General features: G+C 44.5%; 1 protein-coding gene across 2 annotated transcripts in view; it reads right to left on the reverse strand.

The window, feature by feature from the left end:
• The window catches only part of TCEA3 (transcription elongation factor A3), a 58704-nt gene extending 38336 nt beyond the window's left edge, over nt 1-20368 (reverse strand). Inside the window, exon 1 of one of the 2 annotated variants that reach the window (XM_067460564.1) lies at nt 20185-20368. In XM_067460564.1, the coding sequence (XP_067316665.1) occupies nt 20185-20253 (69 nt within the window). In that variant the 5' untranslated portion in view covers nt 20254-20368. The remainder of the gene's footprint in view (nt 1-20184) is intronic. The other variant, XM_067460563.1, reaches the window with a different exon arrangement.

Genomic DNA, 20368 nt, shown 5'->3' on the forward strand with positions numbered 1-20368 from the left:
AATAGCCCCTACATAAACCATAAATAACAAATTAATAATTTAAAACATATACCATTAACATTCACTGACCATGAAAATAGTTGTATTAAAATCCTAAAAACTCCATCTTCATTAGGCCATATAGCTGCATTGCCAAGTCTGAATAACACTGAGAGATGTATAGGGCCAGGCTGGTTAATCACTAGCAGTAATAAATCACTGCTGACTGGAAGGTGGCAAGTTCGAAGCCTGAGTTGGGTTTGAGCTCCCGACTGTTAATAGCCCAGCTTACTGTTCACCTAAGCAGTTCGAAAACAACTGAGCTGTTAGTAGAGAAATTAGGGAAGGTTAATTCATGACACCGAAAAAAATGCCGGAGATTAAAGAACAAGAAAGAAATACTACAAGCACAACCTCCAGGAGCCAAAGTTGGAAAAAAATGCTGAATTACCTCTATTTATTTATTTATCTTATTTATATCTCGCCTTTCTCTACCTCAAGGGGGACTCAAAGCAGCTTACAATCACACCTCCATGGTGCCTTAAAACATTACACATCAGTTAAAACATAAGTTAAACATTAAAACATAATAAGCATAATAAAAATACATTTCAATTAATCATGTCATCCAAAATCATAGTCTAAAAGCCAATCCATAGTCAAATTGCACATATTCCATGCTAACATTCCTGCACTGCTCTATTTTCCAAATGCCTGCTCCCAGAGCCAGGTTTTGACTCTCTTTCTAAACACTAAGAGGGAGGGAGCTGTCCTGATATCACTAGGGAGGGAGTTCCATAATTGAGGGGCCACCACTGAAAAGGCCCTGTCTTTCGTCCCCACCAACCATGCTTACAAAGAAGGTGGGACCAAGAGCAGGGCCTCTTAATCTCTGTGATGGTTTATGGGAGACAATAAGTTCTATCTGTCTGTTTTGTATGTCTAAATGTTTGCCGTGTATGTGTGCATTGTGATCCGCCCTGTGTCATAAATACATTAACAGCCACTATCTGATCATTGGCTATTATAAGTCATCAGGAAAGACCTGGTTCCACAAAAAGGTTTTAATTTTAGTGTCCCTGGCCACCTGTTAGCCTCCGAGTCTGGCCTTCCTTAGTTTGTTTTATCTATGCACCCCATTTATTACTATGTTACTGTTCCTGTTCCATTAGCTGGGCGGAGGCCACTAGGGGGCACTGGAGAGAGAAGGATAGTCTATTTTACAGGGGGAGTTGGAGGAGGAAAACCATTTCCACCATTTTTGCTGGCTATTCCCACTTCCCCCTTCCCATATCATAAACTAGAGTTGTTTCCACGACGGCGACATAAGATAACAGGAAAACAGGGGGAAATGGTTTTCCTCCTTCAACCCATCCTCGACCCGACAAAACGGACTATCCTTCTCTCTCTAGCACCCCCTAGTGGCCTCCGCCCAGATAATAGAACAGTAAAAAGGTAAAGGTAGTCCCCTGACATTAAGTCCAGTCATGTCTGACTCTGGGGTGTGGTGCTCATCCCCATTTCTAAGCCGAAGACCCAGCGTTGTCCGTAGACACCTCCAAGGTCATGTGGCCGGCATGACTGCATGGAGCGTGGAGAACAGTATTTATTTATTATTTATTTACTTCATTTGTATTCCACCCCTCTTAGCCTTCCGGAAACTCGAGGCAGCTTACAAGGCAAAATTCAATGCCACAAAAACAAGTATAATTTAAAAATGTTAACATCAATAAAATCATAACAGCAGCAATAAAACATAAGTCAATAAATCCTCGTTAAAACACTGTCCAGTCCCATTATATAGTTGTTCCGTTTTCCTACGTCTCTTACTCAATGTTTGCAAATGCTTGCTCGAAAAGCCATGTCTTTTCCAAAATGTTAGGAGCGAAAAAGCCAATCTGATCTCCCGAGGGATGGCGTTCCATAGCCGAGGGGCCACTGCTGAGAAGGTCCTGACTCTCGTCCTCACCAGACGCACTCGTGATGAAGGCGGGACCGAGAGCAGGGCCTCCCCAGACGATCTTAAAGTCCTCAATGTAGCAGTGTGTGCAGATGTATATATTTTCAACTGTATGCTAATGCTTTTATGTATTGCTGCTTCGAGTCTCCTTTGGGAGAGACCAAGTGGGATATAAATACATATAATCTTATCCTATCCTATCCGATTTGTTGCTGATCCACTCCTTTGGGCTCCACACAAATCTACCACTGGCCAAAATATACAATCCTGTGCTTTTCCATTTCTGGCCGAATACAACTCCCAAACTCAAGGTAATAGAAGGAGGAGGAGGAGGAGGAGGAGGAGGAGGAGGAGGAGAAGGGTGAGGCATTACAACAGCCAGACAATGCTGTATACCTGTAGATCAGTGTTTCTCAACCTGGGGGTCGGGACCCCTGGAGGGGTCGCGAAGGTGTGTCAGAGGGGTCGCCAAAAACCATCAGAAAACAGTATTTTCTCTTCATCATGGGGGTTCTGTGTGGGAAGTTTGGCCCAATTCTATCATTGGTGGGGTTCAGAACGCTCCTTGATTGTAGGTGAACTATAAATCCCAGCAAGTACAACTCCCAAATGTCAAAGTCGATTGTACCCAAAACCCATCAGTGTTCACATTTGGGCATATTGAGGATTCGTGCCAAGTTTGGTCCAGATCCATCATGGTTTGAGCCCACAGTGCTCTCTGGATGTAGGCAAACTACAACTCCCAAACTCAAGGTCAATGCCCACCAAACTCTTCCAGTATTTTCTGTTGGTCATAGGAGTTCTGTGTGCCAACTTTGGTTCAATTCCATTGTTGGTGGGGTTCAGAATGCTCTTTGTTTACATGTTAACTATAAATCCCAGCAACTACAACTCCCAAATGAGAAAATCAATCCCCCCGCCAACCCCACCAGTATTCAAATTTGGGCATACCGGGTATTTGTGCCAAATTTGCTCCAGTGAATGAAAATACATCCTGGAGATCATTATTTACTTGGCGATTCATAATGTTAGGGTTATGGTTGGGGGTCACCACAACATGAGAAACTGTATTAAGGGGTCGCAGCATTAGGAAGGTTGAGAAACACTGCTGTAGATTCATTTAGAAAGTCCAATTAAATTCAACAAAGCTAACTGCTATGGGAGCGTAAGGGAAAGAGGGGCAGGGCAGGCAGCTTTTAGTGCAGGCATGGGCCAACTTCAGCCCTCCTTCCAAGTGTTTTGGACTTCAGCAGCTCTTAGGAATTGTGGGAGTTGAAGTCCAAAACAACTGGAGGGAGGGCAAAAGTTGGCCCAGGCCTTCTGCAGTTTCTATGTTTCAGAGGATGGCACTGGCAGAGTTCTCCTGTGCTCCCCCTCCGCTGCCCTGAACTTTCCCTGCAGACAGTATTTTTACTCCTCTGGACAGCCGCAGAGACTCAATTTACACAGCCCCTTTCTGCCAAACACCTGTCACCCCCAGTCCCTTTTGGCCCGGCCTGCAGGCTGCTCAGAACAGATGGGGCCCCTTCTTCACAGCCGCGTAAGGCGGCTTCTAACTCCATATCGGCCTGAGTAAACACAACAACTGCCCAGATGTGGGCTGGTGGCATCTTAGGTACCTGGAGTGGGGAAGAGATGCCCCAAGGCCCACCTAAGGCCCTTCTACAAAGCCACATCACCCAGAATATGAAGGCAGATCATCCACAATATCTGCTTTGAACCAACTTATCTGGGTCCACACTGCTATATAATACAGTTCAATGCGGAAGGGGCCCTTGTCCAACCCCATGCCGCCAATCAAAGCCATCCCGACACAAAAATAATACAGTATCTATAAGGCCCCTTCCACACTGCCATATCACGCAGAGTATCAAAGCAGATAATCCACATGATTTGCTTTCAACTGTATTATCTGAGTCTAAACTCAATGATCTTGACAGGTTAAAGAGATGGGCAGAGTGCCGCAGGGTTTCGTCCTCTTCAACATCTTTATTAATGACTTAGACGAAAGGTTAGAAGGCATGATCATCAAGTTTGCAGATGACACCAAATTGGGAGGGATAACCAAAACTGCAGAGGACAGGAGCAGAATTCAAAACAATCTTGACAGATTAGAGAGATGATGGGCCAAAACTAACAAAATGAAGTTCAACAGTGACAAATGTAAGATACTCCACTTAGGCAGAAAAAACGAAATGCAAAGATACAGAATGGGTGATGCGTGGCTCGAGAGCAGGACGAGTGAAAAAGCTCTTGGGGTCCCCATGGATAACAAGTTAAACATGAGCCAACAATGTCATGTGGCGGCAAAAAAAGCCAATGGGATTTTGGCCTGCATCAAGAGGAGCATAGTGTCTAGGTCCAGGGAAGTTATGCTACCCCTCTATTCAGCCTTGGTTAGACCACATCTGGAATATTGTGTACAATTCTGGGCACAATTGAAGGGAGATATTGACAAGCTGGAATGTGTCCAGAGGAGGGCGACTAAAATGATCCAGGGTCTGGAGAAAAAGCCCTATGAGGGGTGGCTTAAAGAGCTGTTTAGCCTGAAGAAGAGAAGGCTGAGAGGAGACATGATAGCCATGTATAAATATGTGAGAGGAAGTCACAGGGAGGAGGGAGCAAGCTTGTTTTCTGCTGCCTTGGAGATTAGAGCTGTGGCTGTGTGGAAGGTCCCTGAGGCCCCTTCTACCCTGCCATATAAAATCCAGATTGTCTGCTTTGAACTGGATGATCTGATACTTTATAGAATCAAAGAGTTGGAAGAGACCTCATGGGCCATCCAGTCCAACCCCCTGCCAAGAAGCAGGAATATTGCATTCAAATCACCCAACAGATGGCCGTCCAGTCTCTGTTTAAAAGCTTCCAAAGAAGGAGCCTCCACCACACTCCGGGGCAGAGGGTTCCACTGCTGAACAACTCTCACAGTCAGGAAGTTCTTCCTCATGTTCAGATGGAATCTCCTTTTTTGTAGTTTGAAGCCATTGTTCCGTGTCCTAGTCTCCAGGGAAGCAGAAAACAAGCTTGCTCCCTCCTCCCTCTGACTTCCTCTCACATATTTATACATGGCTATCATATCTCCTCTCAGCCTTCTCCAGGCTAAACATGCCCAGCTTTTTAAGCTGCTCCTCATAGGGCTTGTTCTCCAGACCCTTTATCATTTTAGTCGCCCTCCTCTGGACACATTCCAGCTTGTCAATATCTCTCTTGAATTGTGGTGCCCAGAATTGGACACAATATTCCAGGTGTGGTCTAACCAAAGCAGAATAGAGGGGTAGCATTACTTCCCTAGATCTAGACACTAGGCTCCTATTGATGCAGGCTAAAATCCCATTGGCTTTTCTTGCCGCCACATCACATTGTTGGCTCATGTTTAATTTGTTGTCCACAAGGACTCCAAGATCTTTTTCACACGTACTGCTCTCGAGCCAGGCATTGTCCCCCATTCTGTATCTTTGCATTTCGTTTTTTTCTGCCTAAGTGGAGTATCTTGAATTTGTCACTGTTGAACTTCATTTTCTTAGTTTTGGGCCATCTCTCTAATCAAGATCATTTTGAATTCTGCTCTGGAGTACTGGCTATCCCTCCCAATTTGGTGTTGTCTGCAAACTTGATGATCATGTCTTCTAACCCTTCATCTAAGTCATTCAACATCTTTATTAATGACTTAGATGAAGGGATAGAAGGCATGATCATCAAGTTTGCAGACGACAGCAAATTGGAAGGGATAGCTAATACTCCAGAGGACAGGAGCAGGATTCAAAACAATCTTGACAGATTAGAGAGATGGGCCAAAACTAACAAAATGAAGTTCAACAGGGACAAATGCAAGATATCCCCAAAGCCCCTGATATTGTCGAAGGCTTTCATGGTCGGAATCACTGGGTTGTTGTAGGTTTTTTTGGGCTATAAGGCCATGGTCTAGAGCAGTGGTTCTCAACCTACCTAATGTCGTGACCCCTTAATACAGTTCCTTATGTTGTGGTGACCCCCAACCATAACATTATTTTTGTTGCTACTTCATAACTGTAATTTCACTACTGTTATGAATTGTAATGTAAATATGATATGCAGGATGAATTTTCATTCACTGGACAAAATTTGGCACAAATACCCGATACGCCCAAATTTGAATACTGGTGGGGTTGGAGGAGATTGATGTTGTCATTTGGGAGTTGTAGTTGCTGGGGTTTATAGTTCGCCTACAATCAAAGAGCTTTCTGAACTCCACCAACGATGGAATTGAATCAGACCTGGCCACACAGAAATTCCATGACCAACAGAAAATGCTAGAATGGCTGGGTGGGCACTGACCTTGAGTTTGGGAGTTGTAGTTCACCTAAATCCAGAGAGCACTGTGGACTCAAACAAAGATTAATCTGGACCAAACTAGGCACAAACACTCAATATGTCCAAATGTGGACTCTGGTGGAGTTTGGGGAAACTTCCCACACAGAACTCCCATGACCAACAGAAAATATTGTATATTCTGATGATCTTTGGGGACCCCTCTAACACCCCCTCGTGACCCCTCCAGGGGTCCCGACCCCCAGGTTGAGAAACACTGGTCTAGAGGCATTCTCTCCTGACGTTTCGCCTGCATCTATGGCAAGCATCCTCAGACGTAGTGAGGTCTGTAGGAACTAGGAAAACGGTTTATATATTTGTGGAATGACCAGGGTGGGACAAAGGACTCTTGTCTACTGGAGCTAGCCATATAGCCCGAAAAAACCTACAACCACCCAATAATAATGATAATGATAATAATATCTACTCTGGTACTTCCAAATTCAGACCGACAGAGTTTTGGAGCACAATATTCCTGACCTCACAATCATGGGGGGAAACGAAGTATGGATCGTCAATGTTTCAATCCCAGGTGACAGCAGAATTGATGGGAAGCAACTGGAAAAGCTGACACGACACGAGGATTTAAAGTTCAAACTGCAAAGACTTTGGCACAAGCCAATCAAGGGGGTCCTAGTGGTGATCCGCACACTGGGTGCAGTGCCTAAAGACCTTGGCCTGCACTTAAAAACAATCAGCACTGACAAAATCACCACCTGTCAGCTGCAAAAGGCCACCTTACTCAGATCTGCATGCATTATTCGCCAATACATTACACAGTCCTAGAAGTGTCCAACGTGTGAAAAAAAACAAAAACCAGCAGAGTCACCTTGTTTGCTGTGTATTAACCTTGCTATGTATCTCTAATAATAATAATAATAATAATAATAATAATAATAATAATAATCTTTTTTCTAGACCACCCTATCTCCTCAAAGGGACAGTTTATATATACAAAAAGGCAAGCATTCAGTGCCTCAATAAAGCAACAGTAATAAAAGTGAGATTACGACAAAGAATTAAGCATTGTGATGAAAAATAAAACAAAACAATCCAATAAGACATCTATATACATAATAAAAGTGATAAATATGTATGTGTGGTAGGGGTCCACTTACACAGACAGCTTCCCACCCCCATAAACAAGTGCTGAGAAGCCTCCAAAGGCTCTCCCTCAACTGACATTTCAGGCTATAGTGAGCACCGTGAACATGTAACCCAAATGCTGCCAATGTCCTCCCCAACAAGTACGGCCCACCACCCAAGGAATGCTTTCATTTGAGGAGAACTTCATCCTAGATTTGACATGTTTCCTCCACCATAGGTAGGCATCCCAGGGTTCCTCGTGTGGAATTTGCATGACCCTGCCCACTGCCTCTTCCTTATTTCCTATGGCACCCAACAAACAGAGAGGAATCCATCAGTAATTGAACAGACTGGAGGGGTTTGGGGGACTCACTCAACAGGATGGAAATTGTAGTTTATCCTGCATCAAGCAGAGCACTGTGACCTGGTTTTGGGGAAACTGACCTTGATTTATAGGAGTTGTAGTTCACCTACATCAAGAGAGAGCACTGTGAACCCAACCAAGGATGGATCAAACTCGCCATGGATGATGGGACTTGCAGTACCTTCTTTCACTCAGAAACCACTGAGACCCACACAAAAGCCAGATCAGGACCAAACTTGGCACACAGACCCGCCCCGTGACCCACTAGATGTCCTGGTGAAGTTTGGAGGGGGACAGACCATGGGTTATGGGATTTGCAGTACCTTCACCAAATTTGGCTCCCACAGACCACTGCGACTCCCACACATGATGGACTTGGACCATACTTGCCACACAGACTCTCCATGAAACACTTTTTGTCCTGGTGAGGGTTGGAGGAGGATGGACCAGGGACGATGGGATTTGCAGTATCTTCACTCATTTCCAGAGACCCTATGACCCCCACAAATGAAGCACCTGGACCAAATTTGACACACAGACTCCCTATGACACACTTTATGTCCTGGTGAGGTTTGGGGGGGGGGGGTGGGCTGGACCACAGACTATGGGATTTGCAGTACCTTCACCCATTTCCACAGACCACTACGAACTCCACGAATGACGGACCTGGACCAAACTTGGGACACAAAACCCCCATGACCAACAGAACATATGGGGGGGGGGGGGGTTGGGGAACTAACCCACCCACATGGGAATTGTAGTTCACCCTGCACCCAGAGCACTCTGAACCCCACCAATGACAAATCTGGTCCAAACATGGCACACAAAATCCTGGTGACCAACAGAACATACTGGAGGGGTTTGTGGAAGACTGACCCATCTGCATGGGAGTTGTAGTTCACCCTGCATACGATGCGCTCTGAACCCCATCAATAACAGTTGAGTTTGGGGGTCATTACCCTCAGAATTTGGGAGTTTAATAATAATAATAATAATAAACTTTTGTTTATACCCCGCTAACATCTCCCGAAGGACTCGGTACGGCTTACAAGAAGCCGAGGCCCAACACATCAATAAAACAACAGCATAACAAAAACAACAATAAACTCATAAACTCATAAAACAAAACAATAAACATTAAAAGACTAGCAGTAAACATTAGACAACACCACCACGACACATTTAAAAACTAAGGCCGGGCCAAATGTAATGATTAAAAAATTTTAAAATGCTGGGCTTGACAGGTGAAATTGATAGGTTTTTGGAGATAGGTGCAGTGTGCAGACAATCTTAAATCTCTAGTAAAGTGCATTTGGGACATGATGCTTGGATTTTCCTATTCTGGGAAGGCACACTGGAACAACCACATCTTCAAGCTCTTCCTAAAGACTGCCAACGTTGGGGCTTGTCTGATGTCCTTGGGGAGAGAGTTCCAGAGTCGGGGGGCCACCACGGAGAAGGCCCTGTCCCCCGTCCTCACCAATCGCGCTTGCGACGATTACCTGCATCCAGAGAAACTGTGGTTCCCACTGGCAATGGACTTGGACTAAACTTGACACAGAGAAGCCCCATGATCAACTGAACATACTGCAAGGGTTTTGAGGAAATGACCTTAATTTTGGGAGTTATAGTTCACCTGCATCCGGAGAGCACTCAACCCAGCTGATGACAGATCTGGACCACACTTGGCACACAGACCCAACATGGTCAACTGTAAATACAGGCAGGATTTGGGAGTGACGGTCCTTGGCATATGGGAGTTGTAGTTCACCCTTATCCAGAGAGCACTGAACCCAGCCTACAGATCTGGACCAAACTTGGCACACACAGTTAATATGGGCATCACAATTCAAGAGAGATATTGACAAGCTGGAATGTGTCCAGAGGAGGGCGACTAAAATGATCAAGGGTCTGGAGAACAAGCCCTATGAGGAGCGGCTTAGGGAACTGGGCATGTTTAGCCTGAAGAAGAGAAGGCTGAGAGGAGATATGATAGCCATGTATAAATATGTGAGAGGAAGCCACAGGGAGGAGGGAGCAAGCTTGTTTTCTGCTTCCTTGGAGACGAGGACGCGGAACAATGGCTTCAAACTACAAGAGAGGAGATTCCACCTGAAGATGAGGAAGAACTTCCTGACTGTGAGAGCCGTTCAGCAGTGGAACTCTCTGCCCCGGAGTGTGGTGGAGGCTCCTTCTTTGGAAGCTTTTAAGCAGAGGCTGGATGGCCATTTGTCAGGGGTGATTTGAATGCAATATTCCTGCTTCTTGGCAGGGGGTTGGACTGGATGGCCCATGAGGTCTCTTCCAACTCTTTGATTCTATGATTCTAACTGTCCATACAGGCCTGGTTTGGGGAGGATTGACCCATGATCCTGCGAATTGTAGTTCACCCACATCATTATGTATTTTCTAATGGGACAATTCATAAAAAAACAAAATCAAAGACTGGCTTTTTCCTAGTAGTGTTACTAATTAACCACATGGTATTACCTAACACTCCAAAACAAACAATGCCTTTTTCAAATAACCCAGGCACCGCCGGGTACCCAAGCTAGTGGTTAACTAAAACATAAGTAAACACTACAACAAATACCCTAAAAGCAGTTTTAAATACCGTTACATTAAAAATGGCTGGCACCTGTGTTCATTTGAAATGTAAGGTGGCAGCCATCTAGTACAAGTAGGTGGGTCTAGCCAGCATTCCAAGTAGTTAAAGTGTCTTAGTCCTTATTATTATGCAGAGGTGCACAACGACAACAACAACTTTATTTATATCCCGCCTCCATCTCCCAAAAGGGACTCAGGGCGGCTTATGAAAGCATACAAGTAAACAAACAAGTACAATAAAATACACAGGCACTTATAAAACAACAGGATCAATTAACATAAAACAAATATACATAAAATTTGAATAAAATACTAATTTAAATAAAATAATAAGATGCAGCAACAGCAGTGGATTACAATGGGACATATCATATAATTATAATTTAAGAATCTAAGCTAAAAGTCATATATAGGACTAGCCGTTCCCTGCCACGTGTTGCTGTGACCCAGTCTGTATATATGTGTTTTGTGTGTGTATATATGTGTCTATTGTATATACCGTATATACTCGAGTATAAGCCGACATCCCCCCCCAAGGAGCCCCCAGTGGCGCAGTGGGTTAAAGCACTGAGCTTCTGAGCTTGTTGATCGCAAGGTCCCAGGTTCGATTCCGGGGAGCGGCGTGAGCTTCCGCTGTCAGCCCTAGCTTCTGCCAACCTAGCAGTTCGAAAGCATGCAAATGTGAGTAGATCAATAGGTACCGCTCTGGCGGGAAGGTAACAGCGCTCCATGCAGTCATGCCGGCCACATGACTTTGGAGGTGTCTACCGACAACGCCGGCTCTTCGGCTTAGAAATGGAGATGAGCACCACACCCCAGAGTCACACATGACTGGTCTTAATGTCAGGGGACTACCTTTACCTTAAGCCGACCCAAATATAAGCCGAGGAACCTAATTTTACCACAAATAACTGGGAAAACATATTAACTCGAGTATAAGCCAAGGGTCAGCAATGCAGCAGCTACTGGTAAAATTCAAAATAAAAATAGATACCAATACAATGACATTAATTGAGGCCTCAGTGGGTTAAATGTTTTTGAATATTTACATAAAACTGTAATTTAAGATAAGACCGCCCAACTCTGATTGAACCATTATTGTAAACTTCTTCAATGTATTGTCGAAGGCTTTCATGGCCGGAATCACTGGGTTGTTGTAGGTTTTTCTGGGTTATATGGCCATGTTCTAGAGCAGTGGTTCTCAACCTTCCTAATGCCACGACCCCCTAACACAGTTCCGCATGTTGTGGTGATCCCCAACCAGCAAATTATTTTCATGACAACTTCACAACTGTAATTTTGCTACTGTTTTGAAGCATAATATAAATATCCGATATGTATTTTCATTCACTGGACCAAATTTGGCAAAAATACCCGATACACCCAAAATTGAACACTGGTGGCATTGGGTGGGGGATTGATTTTGTCATTTGGGAGTTGCAGTTGCTGGGACTTATAGTTCACCTACATACAATCAAAAAGCATTCCGAACTCCACCAATAATGGAATTGAACCAAACTTGGCACACGGAATTCCCATGACCAACAGATACTGAAAATGACCATCAAATCCTGGAAGGATTTGATGGGCATTGACCTTGAGTTTTGGAGTTGTAGTTCACCTACATCCCGAGAGCACTATGGACTCAAACAATAAGGGATCTGGACCAAATCTGGCATGACAATCTATATGCCCAAATGTGAACTCTGCTGGAGTTTGGTGAAAATAGACCTTGGCATTGGGAGTTGTAGTTACTGGGATTTATAGTTCACCTACAATCAAAGAGCATTCTGAACCCCACCAAGATTAGAATTGGGCCAAACTTCCCACACAAAACCCCCATGACTAACAGAAAATACTGTGTCTTTGGCGACCCCTCTGACACCCCCTCGCGACCCCTCCAGGGGTCCCGACCCCCAGGTTGAGAAACGCTGTTCTAGAGGCATTTTCTCCTGACGTTTCGCCTGCATCTATGGCAAGCATCCTCAGAGGTAGTGAGGATGCTTGCCATCACTACCTCTGAGGATGCTTGCCATAGATGCAGGCGAAACGTCAGGAGAAAATGCCTCTAGAACATGGCCACATAACCCGGAAAAACCTACAACAACCCAATTCCTCAATGTAAATGTGCTTACGTATCCTTCCAATAATAATAGAGTAAAATAATAAATGTAATAACAACAACAATAATAACAGAGTAAAATAATGGAAGTGTAATAACAGTAATAACAGAATAATAAATGTAATAATAACAATAATAAATAGAGTAAAATAATGGAAATGTAATAATAACAGTAACAATAGAATAATAAATGTAATAAAAATAAATAAAATAATAAAAAAATGTAGTAAAATAATAAATAACCTTGACTCGAATATAAGCCAAGGGGGACTTTTTCAGGCTTAAAAAAAGGCTGAAAAACTAGGCTTATACTCGAGTATATACAGTATGTGGTTTTGTACATGCATTGTAATGTTTTGGGTTTTTTTGCTTTTTAAGTCTCTTCCACTGCGTTTATCAGTGTTTTCATGAGTGATGGTCACTCGTTGGTCTGATAGGTGTATGGTGTCCAAATTTGGTGTCAATTTGCCCAGTGGTTTTTGAGTTATGTTAGTCCCATAAACGAACGTTACATTTTTATTTATATAGACTAGCTGTCCCCTGCCGCGCGTTGCTGTGGCCCAGTCTGATCTGGAAAATAAAGTAATGTGAAAGTCTTGGTTTCTAATATATGTAATTTCTTTATGCTTGTGGGTAAACAGTATTTATTTATTTATTTACTATATTTCTATACCGCTCTTCTCAGCCTAAGGGCGATTCAGAGCGGTTTACAAAAAGGCACAATTTGATGCCACAAAAATATAAAAACACCTAAAAGCATATAACATACATAAAATTCCATAAACAGTAAAATCAATAAATGCATAAATCCTCCGCATCTGAATACCAAAATCGTTATCCGATCACAATTGTGCAGTCGTTCCGAGGTCAAGAAGTTATCTGCTACACTGCATTTGAGAAAGCCTGCTCACAAAGCCAGGTTTTGACTTTTTTACAAAATATTAAGAGGATGTGGACCGATCTAATGTCCCGTAACTGATTATGTTTTCTTTCCCTAGTGAAGGGAGTTGGACTAGATGGCCTTAGGTATTTTCTATTGGTCATAGGAGTTCTGTGTGGGAAGTTTGCCCTAATTCTACAATTCATGGAGTTCGGAATGCTCTTTGATTGTAGGTGAACTATAAATCCCAGTAATTACAACTCCCAAATGTCAAGGTCTATTTCCCCCAAACTCCATCTGTCTTCCTAGTTGGGCATATGGAATATCCGTGCCAGGGTTGATCCAGATCCATCATTGTTTGAGTCCACAGTGCTCTCCGGATGTAGGTGTACTACAACTCCCAAACTCAACATCAATGCCCTCCAAACCCTTCTAATATTTTCTGTTGGTCATGGGAGTCCTGTGTGCCACATTTGGTTCAATTCCATCCACCCTGAGTCTTTTGGGGGAGATAGAGCGGAATATAAATAAAGTTCATGCCAGCCGCACGACCTTGGAGGTGTCTATGGACAACGCCGGCTCTTCAGCTTAGAAATGGAGATGAGCACCACACCCCAGAGTCGGACACGACTGGACTTAATGTCAGGGGGAAACCTTTACCTTTACCTTACCCATCATTGGTGGAGTTCAGAATGCTCTTTGATTGTAGATGAACTATAAATCCAGCAACTACAACTCCCAAATGACAAACTCTATTTATTTATTTATTTTGAGTGATGGTCTCTCCTTGGGTTAGTAGGTGTCTTGTGGCCAAATTTGGTGGCAATTTGTCTGGTGGTTTTTGAGTTATGTTAATCTCACAAACAAACATTACATTTTCATTTATATAGACTAGCCGTCCCCTGCCACGCATTGCTGTAGCCCAGTCTGGTGATCTGGAAAATAAAGTAATGAGAAAGTCTTGGTTTCTAATATATGTAATGACTTTTTACTTGTGGGTAAACAGTATTTCTTGCTGTTTCTTTGTCAATGTTGGATGTGGAGACTGTCTGGTTTACCTACTCTGGAATATGGAACATATTATAGTCCTTCTTTCGGGGTCCCTTTCAAATCTATGGTACTATATCTGTGTGCGTATGTGTAAATCATATGTATCTATCTATATGTATGGCTGGATGGTTCTTTGTCAGGAGGGCTTTGATTACGTTTTCTTGCCCTATGAAGGGAGTTGGACTGGATGCCCTTAAGTATTTTCTATTGGTCATGGGGGTTCTGTGTGGGAAGTTTGCCCCAATTCTGTCATTGGTCGGATTTAGAATGCTCTCTGATTGTAAGTGAATTATAAATCCCAGTAACTACAACTCCCAACTGTCAAGGTCTATTTCCACCAAACTCCATCTGTGTTCATATTTGGGCATATGGAGTATTCATGCAAAGTTTGGTCTAGATCCATCATTGTTTGAGTCCACAGTGCTCTCTGGATGTAGGCGAACTACAACTCCCAAACTCAAGATAAATGCCCACCAAACCCTTCCAGTATTTTCTCTTGCTCATGGGAGTTCTGAGCGCCAAGTTTGATTTAATTCCATCATTGGTGGAGTTCAGAATGCGTTTTGATTGTAGGTTAACTATAAATCCCAGCAACTACAACTCCCACAGGACAAAATCAATACCCCTCTCCCAATCCCACCAGTATTTAAATTTGGGTGTATTGGGTCTTTGTGACAAATTTGGTCCAGTGTATGAAAATACATCCTGCATATCAGATATTTACATTACTATTCATAACAGCAGCAAAATGACAGTTATGAAGTAGCAATGAAACTAATGTTATGGTTGGGGATCATCACCACATGAGGAAGCGTATTAAGGGGTCGTGGCATTAGGAAGGTTGAGAACCACTGGCAAAGTAAGTGACTTGTGGACAAATTTAGTGGCAATTCCTCCAGTGGATTTTGAGTTATGATGTCACTCAAAACGAACAGAGCATTTTTGTCTGGTTTGCCTACTCTGGAACATGCAACATATAATTGTCCTCCTTTAGGGGTCCCTTTCAAATCTATGTGTGCATGTGTGAATCATATATCTATATCTATGGCTGGATGGCTCTTTGTCAGGAGGGCTTTATGTTTTCTTGCCCTGGTGAAGGGAGTTGGACTGAATGGTCTTAAGGCAACATTTTTCAACCTGGGGTTTGTGACCCCTGGGGGGGGGGGTTGCGAGGGAGTGTCAGAAGGGTCGCCAAAGACCACCAGAAAACACAGTATTTTCTGTTGGTCATGAGGGTTCTGTGTGGGAAGTTTGCCCCAATTCTGTCGTTGGTGGGGTTCAGAATGCTCCCTGATTGTAGGTGAACTATAAATCCCAGTAACTACAACTCCCAAATGTCAAGGTATATTTCCCCTAAACTCAATCTTTGTTTATATTTGGGCATATTGAGTATTCGTGCCAAGTGTGGTCCAGATCCATCATTGTTTAGAGTCCACAGTGCTCTCTAGAACAGTATTTCCCAACATAGGGGTTGGGACCCCCATGGGGGTCGCAAGGGGGTGTCAGAGGGGTCGTCAAAGACCATCAGAAAACATAGTATTTTCTGTTGGTCATGGGGTTCTGTGTGGAAAGTTTGGTCCAATTCTATTGGTGGGGTTCAGAATGCTATTTCATTGTGGGTGAACTATAAATCCCAACAATTACAACTCCCAAATGGCAAGGTCTATTTTCTCCAAACTCTACCAGTGTTTGCATTTGGGCATATTGAGTATTTGTGCCAAGTTTGATCCAGATCCATCATTGCTTGAGTCCACAGTGTTCTCTGGGTATAGGTGAACTACAACTCCAAAAAACGAAAGGTCAATGTCCACCAGACCTTCCCAGTATTTTCTCTTGGTCATGGGAATTCTGTGTGCCCAGTTTGATTCAATTCCATCATTGGTGGAGTTCAGAAGGCTCTTTGATTTTAGGTGATCCATAAATCCCAGCAACTCCAGCATTACCAAATGACAAAATCAATCACCCCCAACCTCACCAGTATTCAAATTTGGGCGTATTGGGTATTTGTGCCAAATTTGGTCCAGTGACTGAAAATACATCCTGCATATCCGAAATTTAGATTGCGATTCATAACAGTAGCAAAATTACAGTTGTGAAGGAGTAATGAAAATAACATTATGGTTAGGGGTCACCACAACCTGAGGACCTGTACTAAGGGGTCGCGACATTAGGAAGGTTGAGAACCACTTCTCTAGAAGTAGGTGAACTACAACTCCAAAACTCAAGGTCAATGCTCACCAAACCCTTCCAGTATTTTCTGTTGGTCATGGGAGTTCTGTGTGCCACATTCCTATAAATCCTAGGAACTCAGGCCCGTAGCGGGGGGGGGGGGGGGGTAGGGGTTCAACCCCCCCCCCCCCCGAAATGTTTCAGATTTTTTTTAAAAAAAACCTGGTTTACTCATGAATTTTAACTGGTTAACCAAATCCCCATGCTAAGTCTATGAGATGCAAAAGAATCAAGAGTCCCTCCAGAACTGAAAGCACTATCTAAAGCAAATATTAGCAATTTATTCACACTGTCATTACTTGCAGCAATAGCCGATGTAGTTGTTCTGGTACAGCTGTACCAGGAGCTCCAACTTTATTTGCTTTGTATTAAATGTTTGCTTGCAGTCCTAGGTTTCAGGGACTCTGCAGATAGGTGGCTTCTTTGGTTGCAGTCATAGGGCAAGTCACCTGTCCATCATTGTTAAGTTTTGGTTCCGCCCCTTGCTCAGGGCAATTGGGAAAGGAAGGGAGCCATTTTTAGTTAGTCTCAGCAAGGTAAGCTTATATATAGGATGTGTGCAAGCTTCCCCTGTACAAAAGCTTCAACCCTTAAGACCTTCCGGGGGAGAAAGGTCTTAAGAGTCTACAAAGAATTTCCAGGAAAACAGCCCGAAGGACCAAAGAACTCCAGCTGGAGAACATCTACTGCCTTGCTGGTAGGTCCACTCGACGTTCGAGACGCAGTTCGACCCGGTAGCGGAGCCCACATCAGTAAGGGTTAGATCACAGTCAGCCTGGGAGAAGTTAAAACGGGGATTTTCCTTTAAAGAAGAAGTTATTGAAGACAGTTGCCTGTCCTTCGTGGGCAAGATTAGGAATTCACCAGTTGCCTAAAAGCTTGGAATCATTTGCTTAACTTTACTGAAGACAAGAGAAGTTTCTGTTTGATTGTTCATTAATAAAAGACTTTGTTGTACTTCTCAAGCCATCTAAAGACTGTTTGTGGTGGAAACTTCGGAGAACTTCTCTTTAGGCCCCCTGGCTTCCCGCTGGGCAAAGGTTGTACGTCCTGTTCTAAAGACAATTATTTACAGGCCCAGCGTGCGACAGAACAGTAGTGAAGCAACCAAGTTGGGGGGGGGGGGATGTTGAATGCTCTCATTAAGGAGGCCAGACTTGGTGGAGGTGGTTGACAAGGGCGGAGCTGCAGGCTATGAAGGCTGCTCTGCCCCCTGCTGTGCTCTTTGCTTCAGCGTGAGCCAGGAGGCAGGTTTCAGCCCCCCCCCACTGCGAAATTTTCAACCCGCCCCCCGAAAATTTCAACCCCTCCCGAAATTTTTTTCTGGCTATGGCCCTGTAGGAACAGGGCCGGCTCATCCATTACGCGAAGTAAGCGGTCGCACTTTTTTTTGCCAGGGGCGCAGAGGAACCTCTGTTAATGCCCCTCGACTGCCACTTGAGGAGTGCCCCCTCGGCTCACAACAGCCCTAGCAGTCCGGGGGGAGCCTCGGCTTTCTTGCCTCGCTGCCGGGCGATCCTCTTCCCAAAGGGGCCGGGCCCTTAAGCCTCGCCTAGCCCCTCTCGTTCCTGCTCCACCCGGCCATCGTGTGCGCGAGCAGAGCTGACGCTCAATTGTTCTCCGTGTTCTATCCCTTCCCCATGACTGGCTCCCTTTCCAGATCCCCCGGCGCTCCACCTGCCTCCTCTCCTCTCCCCAATCCGCGGGTGGGCCAAGGGATGGAGCTGCCGCGCCTGGCCCGCTTCGGGTCCGGAGGCTTGTTTGAAGACCCCAGCGTGCGCACCAAAAGTCGCCTCTTCTCCTGACTTTCTCTTCAGCCATTGGGACCAAGAGAGAGAGAGAGCGAGAGAGAGTCCCTCCAGCTGGAGGTATCTCCCACCTTTGCTCCCTCCTTTGTTTTTGTGCCTACCTTCAGGAAAGGTGGGCATCTCCACCTCTGTCTCTCTCTCTCTCTCTCTTGGTCCCAATGGCCGAGGAGAAAGTCAGGAGAAGAGGTGACTTTTGGTGCACACGCCGGGGTCTTCAGGCACGCCTCCGGACCCAAAGCGGGCCAGGCAAGGGAGCAAGTGCGGCAAGTGTAGTTACTGGGATGTATAGTTCACCTACAATCAAAGAGCATTCTGAACTCCACCAATGATGGAATTGAACCAAATATAGCACACAGAACTCCCACGACAAACAGAAAATATATATCAATGATTGGTTGGGGGGGGGGGGCGCCAAAATACTGTTTGCTTACCGTTGAAAATTACCTAGGGCCGCCTCTGTGTAGGAACTACAACTCCAAAATGACAAAAACAATTTTTTTTGAGTGAAAGACATACATTGGGTTGTTGGGTGTCTTGTGTCCAAATTTGGTGTCAATTTGTCCAGTGGTTTTTGAGTTCTGTTAATCCCACAAACAAATATTACATTTTTATTTAGATAGATAGATAGATATTAAAGGCCAACACAATGTATAGAACTAAATGGAAAGGGAAACTGAAGAGAGGGAATCAGGGTGCTCATGTGGCACATGTGAGAAAAGGGGGTCCACTCAAAACAGAGGAGGGAGCAACTTCCAGGCTACCATTACAAGTCTGCCCCCCCCCCCCTTTGATGCTAGTATGGAGTCCTGGCTTGTATTAGCTGGATTTCAATGGTTCCCGTGCAGAACTAGGCAACATGATAAGTTAGAGCCAAGTTAGTGTCTGAAAGGAGAAACCTATGGCGTTGCTCGTTGGAGCTTGGCTTGCAAACTTTGGAAAAGGCAAGGGAGCAAGTGCGGCAAGTGTAGTTACTGGGATGTATAGTTCACCTACAATCAAAGAGCATTCTGAACTCCACCAATGATGGAATTGAATCAAATATGGCACACAGAACTCCCACGACAAACAGAAAATATATATCAATGATTGGTTGGGGGGGGGGGGGGGCGCCAAAATACTGTTTGCTTACCGTTGAAAATTACCTAGGGCCGCCTCTGTGTAGGAACTACAACTCCAAAATGACAAAAACATTTTTTTTTTGAGTGAAAGACATACATTGGGTTGTTGGGTGTCTTGTGTCCAAATTTGGTGTCAATTCGTCCAGTGGTTTTTGAGTTCTGTTAATCCCACAAACAAACATTACGTTTTTATTTAGATAGATAGATAGATAGATAGATAGATATTAAAGCCCAACACAATGTACAGAACTAAATGGAAAGGGAAACTGAAGAGAGGGAATCAGGGTGCTCATGTGGCACATGTGAGAAAAGGGGGTCCACTCAAAACAGAGGAGGGAGCAACTTCCAGGCTACCATTACAAGTCGCCCCCCCCCCCCCATTTGATGCTAGTATGGAGTCCTGGCTTGTACTAGCTGGATTTCAATGGTTCCCGTGCAGAACTAGGCAACATGATAAGTTAGAGCCAAGTTAGTGTCTGAAAGGAGAAACCTATGGCGTTGCTCGTTGGAGCTTGGCTTGCAAACTTTGGAAAAGGCGAAGGAAGCCAAAGCAAGGAAGAGGGAAGGGAAGGGAAGGGACGGGAGAACTGGCAGCTGGGATTTCACTTGGGAAAGTTGGGAAAGTTCTTCTTACCGTGTCCTTCCTGGAGACCATCTTCTCCAGCTTCCTGGCCATCCGGATCAGCTCCTCGGCTGGCCCCATGGCTTCGCTGCGACGGAGGGAGGGAGGGAGGCTTGGGCTAAAGATAGGCGCTCAGCAGGCAAGGAAGGAAGGAAGGAGGGAAGGAGGCATGCTCCGACGGGGACTCCCCACGCGG

The sequence above is a fragment of the Anolis sagrei genome, chromosome X, assembly GCF_037176765.1.
Source record: "Anolis sagrei isolate rAnoSag1 chromosome X, rAnoSag1.mat, whole genome shotgun sequence".
Classification (NCBI taxonomy): domain Eukaryota; kingdom Metazoa; phylum Chordata; class Lepidosauria; order Squamata; family Dactyloidae; genus Anolis; species Anolis sagrei.